Source organism: Peromyscus maniculatus, chromosome 5 (genome assembly GCF_049852395.1).
Source record: "Peromyscus maniculatus bairdii isolate BWxNUB_F1_BW_parent chromosome 5, HU_Pman_BW_mat_3.1, whole genome shotgun sequence".
Classification (NCBI taxonomy): domain Eukaryota; kingdom Metazoa; phylum Chordata; class Mammalia; order Rodentia; family Cricetidae; genus Peromyscus; species Peromyscus maniculatus.
This window is the reverse complement of record NC_134856.1, coordinates 21,100,419-21,112,153: the sequence shown is the minus strand read 5'-3', so window position 1 is coordinate 21,112,153 and position 11,735 is coordinate 21,100,419. Positions and strand designations below refer to the sequence as shown.

At 50.1% G+C, this 11,735-nt stretch overlaps 1 protein-coding gene across 4 annotated transcripts; it reads right to left on the bottom strand.

Annotated features, from left to right (window-relative positions):
• Positions 1-34: 34 nt before the first annotated feature.
• Ddx39a (DExD-box helicase 39A) lies at positions 35-9,533 on the bottom strand. 4 transcript variants are annotated; one of them, XM_076571840.1, is made up of 11 exons: positions 9,404-9,475; positions 3,602-3,813; positions 3,308-3,435; positions 2,551-2,643; positions 2,049-2,232; positions 1,621-1,681; positions 1,282-1,400; positions 819-950; positions 629-738; positions 410-554; positions 35-301 (listed from the first exon to the last, which is right to left on the bottom strand). In XM_076571840.1, the coding sequence occupies exons 5-11, from the start codon at positions 2,076-2,078 to the stop codon at positions 137-139; spliced, it is 762 nt and encodes a 253-aa protein (XP_076427955.1). In that variant the 5' UTR covers positions 2,079-2,232; positions 2,551-2,643; positions 3,308-3,435; positions 3,602-3,813; positions 9,404-9,475; the 3' UTR covers positions 35-136. The 4 variants fall into 4 exon arrangements, with proteins under 4 accessions (XP_076427955.1, XP_076427954.1, XP_006993135.1 ...); XM_076571839.1 differs by lacking the exon at positions 9,404-9,475 and adding an exon at positions 8,783-9,230; XM_006993073.4 differs by lacking the exon at positions 1,621-1,681 and having other exon boundaries at positions 9,404-9,533.
• Positions 9,534-11,735: the final 2,202 nt, after the last annotated feature.

The following is an 11,735-nucleotide window of genomic DNA, read 5'->3' as shown; positions in this document are numbered from 1 at the left end:
ACCAAGAGAAGAAAGAAGGGTCTGGAGCCAGGCATCCACAATAAAAGTTTATTCTTACACAGCTACAGCTTTGAAACAATAAAAAGATACACCCATGTGTCACATAGGAAGAGGATTGGCTACACACACATGATGGTTATCGGCTCTGTTCAATGTATGTGGAGATGTCGATTTCTTCGGGAAGCTCGGCCACATTCACCTCAAACCGGTCCTGGACATCATTGAGGACTTTGGCATCGTTCTCATCAGATACAAAAGTGACTGCCAGGCCTTTGGTACCAAAGCGACCAGCACGAGCAACCTGCAGGAAGACGGGGGTGGGGTGGGGGGGTGGTGTCAGGAGACAGGAACCTCTCAGGATCTGAGGAAGGGTGTGGTTCTGATCCACCCACCCTGGGAGGGTACTCACTCGGTGAAGGTAGGTATCTGAGTCCTCTGGCATGTCATAGTTGAAGACGATGTTGACTCGCTCAATGTCCATCCCTCTGCCAAACAGGTTGGTAGCCACCAGGATGCGCCGCTGGAAGTCCTTGAACTGCTGGTAGCGGGACAGGCTGAGGGAGACAAACACAGGCATCAAACACAGGTCCCAGGGCAGCCTTGGCCACGGTGGACATCATGCACTCACCGCTCCTCCTGGGGCATGCCTCGGTGAATAGCAATGGCTGGGAAGTTCTGTTCCACTAGGAGCTGGGCCAGGGCCATGCACCGCTGCACAGACTTGACAAAGATCACCACCTGAAGGAGGAGAATGCTAGTTAGGCCATTGAGAATCACCCACAGGCCCAGATCTTGGTGTGGGCAAGTGCAAGTGTCACCTGGTTAAACTCTAGGACATCAAGGAGGTCGAAGAGCTTCCGGTTCTTCTCACTGTCCTTGAGCTTGACGTAGTACTGCTGCAGCCCGTGGAGAGTGAGCTTCGTCTCGTCGTCCACAAACACCTCCATGGGCTGTGTGGGAAGGGAAGCAGGAAGGGGCGAGCAGGGCTCACTTCTGGGTGTCTCATGTGCCCGGAACCTTCCATGGAGCGGCTCCTCTGCAGTGATGATTCCCAGAGGGCCTGGTGCACCCAACCTCAGTAAATCATTCTCTCCCAATAGCCGGACGTAAGCTCTGCTCTGGCTCAGGTGTGGACCACACTCAGCTCCCAGTTTGACAAGCCAGGGGAAGTAAGGAGACTGCGCCGGCCTCCCAGTATCCTCCAGGCCATGGACCAAAGCTGCTGTGCTGAGGTGCTGGCCACGGTGGGCAGGCGGCCAACTGGGGCATCACCCTACTCACATCCTGCATGAACTTCCTGCAGACGGGCCGGATCTCCTTGCTCAGAGTGGCACTGAACATCATGCATTGCTTCTCATGGGGTGTCAGGCGAAAGATTTCTTGCACGTCCCGGCGCATGTCTGGATGGGATCCAACACACAGCAAGCCTGAGTGTCTTGTCTAACTAAGCAGACCCATACCAGAGAGGAGCCAGCCCTCCCCAACCTGGGACAGAGAACACTGGCACCATGGCCACAGTGGAGTGGGCCCAGGGATGTCCCCGCTGCCTGATGGGCTGGGCTCGGATGGGCGGGCGGGCGTGCAGGAGCGCAGGCATGGGAGGAGCCGCGGTCCACTTACTCGCTGCCAGCATGGAGCAGCCCTGCCAGTGCGCCTTGAGCCATGCTTCGGGAAAGGGAGCCTGAGGCAGAGACAGCCGCTGGCGTGAGAGCTGCAGCTGCTTCCTTCCCAGGACACATGCCCATCTCTCCCAGCCCCGGGTAGGTGGGTGGCAGAAGCCACCCTACTCCTCTAGATATCCCCTGGGTGTGCCTACATGTCCTAAGTGATGGCAGCTCATGGGGCCTATGGTCCCACTCAACTTGGGCTCAGCAGCAGCACATACTCTGTCAACATTGGAACTCTCCCTTAGACTTCTCCCGGGAGCCCCGAGTTCTGGCCACCCATGTGACCCACTATGAGAGCCACTGCCTGCCCCCTACATCAGGCCCCTACAAAACTGCTGTGACTGAGTGGGAAACGGCTAGGCAAGCCAGTGGGATGCTCACCCAGCTGTTCCAGCATCTTGTCACATTCATCTAGCACAAAGTGCTTCACATTCCTCAGGTTGAGGCTCCTGCTCCGTACGAGTGCCAGGATCCGGCCTGGTGTCCCCACCACAACATGGGGACAGTTCTTCTTCAACACATCTTCATCCTTCTTGATGGAGAGGCCCCCAAAGAACACAGATACCTATGGGGACAGAAAGCAAGCTGTTTCTATCTGTCTGGGAGCAGTGATCTTATTGGCACAGGCTCTACCCATCCTGGGGGCATCTGGAACACCAGCCCCACTCCCTTAGAGCCCAGGCAAGCCTTGAGAGCAGGGGCAAGCCTGAGAGGCTAGCTCTGATGAAGAGAGGCCCTGGGACCAGCACAAGCCTGTGGAGACTGGGCATAATTCATCAGGCTTTTTTAAGAAACTAAGTACCACTAACCTCAAGCTTGATAAATGCTGCTTGGGCTGGAGCTGAGGCCAGCATGGCCTAACATAGCACCTGAGGAGGCTTACCTTGACACTGGGCATGTACTTAGAGAAGCGCTCATACTCCTTGCTGATCTGGAAGGCCAGCTCCCTCGTGTGGCACATGACCAGTACTGATACCTGTAGAGTAGGCAAGAAACATCTTCTTTACCCAAATCCACACACCCCAACACACAGTGTACCTAATACTACAGTTCCTTCCACGCAAGCCACTTGAAGGTCCAAACATCTCCACCTTCTCCTTAAACCTATTCTCCTCAAACTCTCACGGCTAGCTACTAAAGCTGGTGTCTCCAGAGGCTAGGAACACAGAATGGCAGCAAAGACCCTAAACAAAAGGGTTACCCCAGGCTGCCATGTCTTCTCTCCCACTCACAGCATAGCCCTCACGCTTGGGCCATGCCCTAAAAAGACAAGTACCCACCCACCCAAGAAGACAAACCAAAGCCTCACACACGCCACTCAAGAGCTCCACCACAGAGCCACACTCCAGTCCACCACAATATGATTTTTTTTTTTTTTATAAACAGGGTCTTCCTATGGCCTGGAACTCTCAATCCTGCCTCAGCTTCCTCGTTGGACTCAAGCATAACTCTTAAGACCCTAGAATTGATCTATAACAGTGGTGTTAGAACACCTGTGTAACAAATCAGCAGTAAGTATAGTTTCAATTCCCAGCTTAAATAAAGCCAAAAGCCCACAAAGAGACTATGGAAGCAGTTTCATGATATCCAAGGCTGTACTGCCACATGGGACCCCAGCCCAGAAAGGAACCCACATCTACCTGGCCATTGATGGGCTCGATCTGCTGCAGGGTGGCCAGCACAAACACAGCTGTCTTGCCCATCCCAGACTTGGCCTGGCATAGAACATCCATACCCAAAATGGCCTGGGGAATACACTCATGCTGGACTGAGGAAGAAAAAAGTATATGAGTAAGAGACTGGATGCTGCCTCCCTGCACACTCCTCTGCCAGAGGAGGCGAGTAGGGTCAGGTTCCAGCCATCCTGCATAGGGGCTGTTGATATAACTGACTCATGGGGCGGGAAGGATGGGGGTGACGCCAGGGTAGCATACCCTCTGAAGGATGCTCAAAACCACAGTCAACTATGGCTCTCAGGAGCTCCGGCTTCAGCAGAAAGTCCCGGAAACCAGAACTGTGAATGGAGACATAAGATCCTTTGACATCTTTCTTCTGGGGAGCTGGAGTGCTCTCCTGGGGTGCTTGGGGCTCTTCATCTTCATCATAATCCAAAAGCTCATTTTCCACATCCTGTTCTGCCATGGCACTGAGAACAGAAGACAGGAAGGCAAGTCAGGAAGGCAGGTCAGGAAGGGGGCTGGCAGGGGCAAACCCTGTAAGCAGGCAGAGCTCAGTGGTGCACCTGCAGAACACCTCCCACTCCATCCTACTGTGCCTCATCACTGTCCTCTCAGCAACTTCTCCTCCGCACACACCACACTCTCCCATCCCATCCCCCCCTCAACATCCTAAGGTCTTCAGTGAACACCAACCAATCCCATTTGTAGCTGGGGATGAAGCTGGGGCTAGAACACTTACCTAGCAGGTTCTCTCCCCAACACCACAGAAAAGTAAGTGACAGCAATCACACTTCCCGGCCTGGCCTCATTACTTCCCCTGGTCAGATCCACCCCAAAGATGACCTGTTCCTAAGTCTCTGCACACACATTTGTTTTGTTTTGTTTTTTGAAACAGGATCTCTATCACCCTGTCTGCCTGAGACTTGCTATGTAAACTAGTCTGACCTTAAAGTCAGAGATCTGCCTGCCTCTGCCTCCCAAGTGTTGGGATTACAGGTGTGTACCACCTAAAATTTTCTTTGTTTTTAATACAGTGTTGGAGTGTGTGTATCCTTGACAAGCATTCCATCAATTGAGGAAAATCCCCAATCTTTGTGAGGGTTTTTGTTTGTTTTTAAAAAGACTTGAATAGGGCAGGAGAGATGGCTCATAGGTTAAGGGCACTGGTTGCTTTTCCAGAGGTTCTGAGTTCAATTTCCGGCAACCACACGGTGGATCACAGCAATCTATAATGAGATCTGATGCCCTCTTCTGGTGTGCAGTCATACATGCAGACAAACGCTGTATACATAATAAATAAAATCTTTTTTTTTTTTTTTTTTTTTAAAAAGACCTTAATACATAGGCCAGTCCAGAACCGCCGTGATCCCCCGCCCCCACCTTTGCCTCACAAGTGTTTGGATTACAGGCAGACACCATCTTGCCTGGTTAATGTGCCCTCCCTGACATTCAAGGTTTTTTTTGAGCACTAAGAAGGCTCCTCAGACCACCCTCCCCAAGGACCTCCCATCACCTGCATGAAGCAAAACCTAGAACCTGCAGTTGTGGCTGCCTTGGTGCTGAGAAAGGAACAGTGGGCAAGAGAGCGAGAAGCATCCGCCCTGCCCCGGCCAGCCTCCCCTGCTGTTTGTGGTCTACCCAGGGGAATCGTTAAGTGCTTTTATGAAGAGGGTTCCCATTGGGCCAGGCAAGCAAGAACGCCAGCCAGCTGAGATGCTAAATGGAATTCACAGGGGACAAGCTCCCCCTCACTTCATTAATCCCTCAAACACCAAGTACAAGGCTTGTCTTTTGTACTCCCTGGCCTGCTGAAACATTTCCTGAGGTCAGATGCTAACATATTAGGACTCACTTCTGGCCCTCTTATGACTTTATCCAAATTCAGTCATTTCTATGCCAAGGTCCCCCAACTTTGTCTCCAGACATTTGCTTTTTCCACTCCAGACCAATTACCAGCTGCCTTCCCATATCCTTAGAAGTTTAATTCAAGGGCCGGGCGTGGTGGCGCACGCCTTTAATCCCAGCACTCGGGAGGCAGAGGCAGGCGGATCTTTGTGAGTTCGAGGCCAGCCTGGGCTACCAAGTGAGCTCCAGGAAAGGCGCAAAGCTACACAGAGAAACCCTGTCTCGAAAAAACCAAAAAAAAAAAAAAAAAAAAAAAAAAAAAAAGAAGTTTAATTCAAGAGGCCTAAAGCAAAGCTTTTTGTTTCTGCTCAAGGCCTGCATCTGCATCCCCGATCTCCATTCTCAGAGACAGTCCTGACTGACCAGCAAATCTCACTCACCAAATCCAGTCAGGTCTACCTAGCCACTTCTCACATAGGCTACTGTGCTGGCCCCAAGTGGCCTTTTTTTGTTTCTTTAAAATTGGAACAGCTTTATGGAACAGCTATACGCTATACAATTCACCAAAGTACACAATTCAGGAATCAACAAACATGCCAACATCAGCACAATCAACTCTAACATACTTCACTACCTGTAAAAGAGAAAACCTTCTGGATAGGCTGGAGAGATGGCTCAGTGGTTAAGAGCACATGCTCTTTGGGAGAGAGGAATGGGGTTCAATTATCAGCACCCACACGCTTCACAACCACAACTCCAGTTCAGGAGACCCAATGTCCTCTTCTGACCTCCACAGGCATAAAGCATGCACTCAGTGAATATAAATGCAATCAGGCAAAAAACACAGGGGGAAAAAAAAGCCTCTGGGCCTGGGGGTGTGGCTCAGAGTTAGATGCCTAGCATGTGAGAAACCCTGGACTTACTTCATCCCCTAAACCACAAAGTAAGGCTACCTCTGTACCCGTTAGCCACCACCCAACTCCCAGAACCATTCATCTGCTTCTCATCTCTGCAGATGAACTGGCCTTTTCTGGGCATTTTCTATAAATAGGTTCAGACAGCATCATGTGGCCTTTTACATTCTAACACTCAGCCACAATACAACATGAACCAATGACTCATTCCTTTTCTTTTTTCTTTTTTTAGTTTTAGAGGTGGGTCACTCCTTTTTATACTTTTTATGGCCGAACAGTGTCCCTGCGTGTGAGCGTGTCACATGGTGTCATTTGGCTAACATTTTTGGTCTGAATGATGCCACAGCCTTCTGTCCATGGACTCCTATCCCGCACACAACCCCACCGCAAGCAGAAGGAGCCCACTCCAGCTAAGTAAATCACATCTGGCTTCTCACCGTACTGTTTAAAACAGGCTGGGTTCAGGCCTGGAGAAATGGCTCAGCAGTTGTCACCTAGTACCTATACATGGTGAATCACACTATGTGTAACAATTTCCTGGGATCCAAGCCTTTTGGCCTCTTTGGGCACCAGGCAACCCATGTGGTACACATACATACATACATGCAGGCAAAACAGTCACTCATAAAGTTTTATTTACTTATTTTTGAGACAGAATTTCTTTGTGTAGCCCTGCCTGTCCTGGAACTAACTCACTCTATAAACTCACAAAGGTCCTCCTCCCCCAACCCCCAAGTGCTGGGATTAAAGTTGTGGGCCACCACCACCACCACCACCACCATCAAATCAAATATTTTCAAATGTCAGGTGGTGGCACACATCCTTAATCCTAGCACTCAGGACAGAAGCAGCCTGGTCCACACAGCCAGGGCCAGAGCGTGAGACCCCATTGTAACAACAACAACCCCCCCCCACATGCCTTACCATCACCGCAGTTGCTGACTGCGCATGGGTCATGACCTCCCTCTCCAACACACCATGTAGTTGGGTCTTATTCTCCAGAAGTGTACTTCCTTTTAGCATCAACTTAAAAAGCACTCTTCTCAGCTAAGTGTGGAGGTGGCCCACACCTTTGATTCCAGCACGGGAGGCAGAGGCAGGTGAATCTCTGTGAGTTTCAGGACAGCCTGGGCTACACAGAGAAACCCTGTCTCAACAAACAAACAAAAGCACTCTTCTTGCCAGCCTGCTTATGTCTAGAAGAGGACCTGGGTCAGCAGCAGTGGTAATGAATGGACCTACAACTGGGGTCTTACGGCTGCACACTGACACCAGGCCTGACAGTTTCCACTGCAGCAAAGGGACAGGTTCATCTGCCCCTCAAGGAAGATTACTACCCAGAATCCACATAGTGGAGAGAACTGATGGGTTGTCCTCTGACACATACACAAACCCATAATATACACAAAATAAGAATGCTTTTAAAAAGTTATCAGTTACAAAAAAAAAAAAAAGTTATCCGTTACTAAAGCAGCAGACCCTGGCAAAGGTCTACATGGGGCTAAAGCAGAGACATCTAGGAGAGAAGAGCGAGGCATGCCCAGGGCATGTATAACATGCTAAACAATGGAAAATTACTAACTAGGCTTGGGGTTGAGTGACTCAATAAGAATTCTCTCAAGGCTAGGTAATGGTGATCCCTTTAATCCCAGCACTCGGGAGGCAGAAGCAGGCACATCTCTGTGAGTTTGAGGTCAGCCTGGTCTACAGAACCAAGTTCCAGAACACAGAGAAACCCTGTCTTGAAAAACCAAAAAGAATTTGCTCAAGATGGAGTGGAGGATAAGACCAATAGGAGGGAAAACCAGTCAGGGAAAGAGAACCATCTGGGGTGGGATACTGAGTAGGGGAGAGAAAGAAGATGAGACACCAAACACCTTGGGTGTAGAAAGACCAGACATCTCTGGGCTCAAACACATGAATGGCCAAGATGGTGTATCTGTATTTTGTTGTTGTTGTTGTTTTCAAGACAGGGTTTCTCTGTGTAGCTTTGGAGCCTGTCCTGGAACTCGCTTTGTAGACCAGGCTGGCTTCGAACTCAAGAGATCTGCCTGCCTCTGCCTCCTGAGTGCTGGGATTAAAGTTGTGTGCCACCACCGCCCGGCTGTACCTATTTTTATTTGAGAAAAGATCTCATGCAGCCAGCCCCTCAGGCTTGCTATGGAATTGGTGATCCTCCTATCTCAACCTCCCAAATGCTGAGTGTATATTAAAATGAACTTTAAAATTGCCTGAGGCTGGGGCAGGCAGATCTCTACGGGTTCCAGGCCTGCCAGGGCCACATAGTGAGATCCTGGCTCAACAACAACCAAAAAACCCTCAGACATTCAAGACTGGCCAGGGGAGATGGCAAAGCAGTTAAAACGCTTGATGCTTTCAGACGACCTGAATTAGGTTCCTCAGTTCCCAACCACCTTCCACTCCAGGTACTGGAGGTTTGACTCCCTCTTCTGGCCTCCATGAGCACCTGCACACAGATAATTCATTCACACACATACTCGCAAATTAAAAGTTCAAGGACGGCCTCGACTTCACAAGAATCTATCTTATGGCCCCTCACACGTGTACTGTTTTTAGGCAATATGGCTAAAAGGTTTGTGCTAGTTAGGGGATAAATGTGAAGCCGGCAAACGCTCGCAGACAGATGCAAGCGCATTGCAGTGAGTTCGGGGCTGACCTGATCTTCACAGCGAATTCCAGTCAGGGATCCTGTCTCAGACCACGAGATGGGCTACACCAAACGTTCCAGAACGAACTACTCGGAGCGGATACCCCTAAATGCGTCAGGCCTCGGTTCCATCGGGTTACGGAAAATTAAACAAGTGAACCCGGGGAGTGGCTGTCCCAAACCTAAAACTCCAATCAGGCCCCGGGAAAACGAGAGGCAACCGGGCTGGGCCGGCTCACGCCCGGAAAGCGGCACCAGGTGAATGACCGGCCTTCGGAGACTCTCCTGGGAGATCGGCAGAGCAGGACGGGAAGCAGGTGCCTGCAGACTCGGCGAGTCTGCCCGGAGGAAGCCTGGGTCATCCTGCCGCGCCCCCAACCCCAGCGTGAAGCAGCCCTCTGCCGACATACGGGCCGGCCTCGGAGCGCCGCCATGACATCGCTCCCGGAAGCCGACGCACTAACGGCTGGCCCGCCCCTGGCGCATGCGCACGGGAGCCCAACGGCCAGCTCGAGGTGGGTGCCTAACCGCCCCGCCGCCTCGCGCCCGCTCCTGCCGCTGCACCGCGGCGTCCCCTCAGCCAGCTCACAGCCCCGCACCGCAGCCCCGAGCTCGGGGACCACCACTTACCCGCCGCCCGGTTCGCCGCCGCGAGCTGCGAGGAAAGCCGCCCGTCTGGTTGTACGTCGCGCCCCTGGACGCGAGCTGCAACGCTTCCTGCCTGGACCCCGACTCTGGATCTTGCTCACTGGGCCGTTGGCTAATCACTCAACGGAGGAGGAAGTGGTGATTGGCTTATAAGGACGCTGTCGGGCGGCTATTGGTGGAAGGGGCGAAAGGGGGCGTGCCTGGAGACTGAGGTTCATTGGGCAATCAAAGAGTAGGCGTGTCCGAGTGGGTGGGGGCGAGCTAAGCGTTGGTCCCGCCCCGTCACGTGAGGTGAGCTTAGGCCTGCGTGGATGCTGCCATGTTTAGTGCTGGCAACCGCCTGTTAGTTGCCCATGCTTGTGCCCCACCCTTTTGAAAGTGTAGTTTCCTTGCTATCGTAAAATTTCTGACTCTTGTTTGGTTGGTCGGTTTTTGTTTTTTGTTTGTTTGTTTGTTTGTTTTTTTCCAGATAGGGTTTCTCTGTGTAGCCCTGGCTGTCCTGGAACTCACTTGCCCTGCTCGAGTAGGTGCTTTCTAATCGGCGGGTTCTCAGTTTTCTCTTTTTCTTATTCGCTGGGCTGAGGGTGGAATCAGGGCTTACTATGCTAAGCGAGCCTCTGCTGCTGAGCTAGAACCAGTTTCATTGTTTTGGTTTGGTCTTGGGGTTTGTTTTTTAGATTAATTTTTTAATATTTTGTGTATGAGCCTTTTGCCTATGTGTATAATACACATGTGTGCCTGGTGCCACCAGAGGTCGCTCTGGAACAGGCGATTATGAGCGGTCATATGGGTGCTAGGAACCAAGCCCCTGTCCACTGCAAGAGCCACAATGGCCCTTAACCACTGAGCCAGCTCTCCAGGCCTGGTTTTGATTTTTTTTTTCTATTTTATTTTATTGTTGTTGTTATTATTATTATTTGTTTTTTGTTTGGTTGGTTTTGGTTTTTGGAGACAGGGTTTCTCTATGTATCCCTGGCTGTCTTGGAACTCAACTCTGTAGATCAGGCTGGCCTCGAACTCGGATATCTGCCTGCCTCTGCCTCCCCAGCACTGGGATTAAAGGCATGTACCACCAATGTCTGGCTCTGGCTTTGATTTTTTTGAGATAGGGTTTCATGTAGTCCAGGATGGCCTGAAAACCTTTAATTCTCTTAAAGTACATAAAGGTAGAAAAAGGAGAGACTGGATCCCTGATAGTCATGGTCTGACTTCCACAGGTGTGCACAGACACCCCCAAATCAATTAATCCATGAAATGACCATGAAATTGATCAATGAAACATGTTTTGTTCTCAAGGACACATTCATGAGAGCCATCAGTGTTGTGGCTCATGCCTGTGGTACCAGCACTTGGCAAGCTGAGACAAGAGGAGTTTAAATTCAGATTAGCCTGGGCTATATAGTGAGATCCTTGCTCCTAAAGTGCAGTTGGTTTGAACGAATTAATAATTAACTCGGAGTCACCAATAATGCATCTGTGTCACATAAGGAAAGAAATCAAAGCACTTCCCCTTGTCAGTAAATCAAGAGCAAGCCCTGCTTTGAATTCTTTACATTGCTCTCCCTGTCTGTCTGTTGTTCCTACCTGAAGATTGTCCTGGGAATCTGTCCCTGTATGTGTGTCCATAACAAAGAGCTTTCTCTCTTTTATTGAACAGTACAGAGAGCATCCCATAGGAAAGGGATGAGGGACACTTGACAGAAATCTTTAACAGAGGTTTACAAGGGATTAAGTCAGTAAATCCAGCTGGCCCAGGTAACAAAAATATTACAAATATCATTGTTTGTCAAGCAATATCCATATATTGATTTCAACATTCATGGTGCATATTCCTATATTTGTTCTTTCCAGCCAATGACTATCATAACCAATGTATAAACATGCATGCATTGTTTGTGGGTCAGGGACATAGACCAGTACATAATTTGAGATTTCAGTTATGCATTAGCTTAGGTTGTAAGAATTGACATGGAAATATAAGCCAACTGAGGCTGGACTTCTGTTTTTCTCATAAAGGCAGTTTAGACAGACAGGCTCAGGACACAGTAGAAGAGCAGTCTTGAGTGACCTTCAGGTGGACTAACTCTGGCTGTGAGGTCTAGCAAAAGTTCTAGTCTCGGGCTGGAGAGATGGCTCAGTGGTTAAGAGCACTGCTTGCTCTTCCAGAGGTCCTGAGTTCAATTCCCAGCAACCACATGATGGCTCATAACCATCTATAATGAGATCTGGTGCCCTCTTCTGGACTGCAGCCATACATGGACACAGAACACTATATACATAATAAACAAATCTTTAAAAAAAAAAAAAAAAAAAA

Coding starts and splice junctions, on each gene's coding strand:
- Ddx39a (XM_006993073.4), bottom strand. CDS start 3,809: ATGGCAGAACAGGATGTGGAAAATGAGCTTTTGGATTATGATGAAGAT. Junction 1,401..2,048: donor CAAGATGCTGGAACAGCTGG/GTGAGCATCCCA, acceptor GATCCCATCCAG/ACATGCGCCGGGACGTGCAA. Junction 739..818: donor ATGTCCTAGAGTTTAACCAG/GTGACACTTGCA, acceptor CTCCTCCTTCAG/GTGGTGATCTTTGTCAAGTC.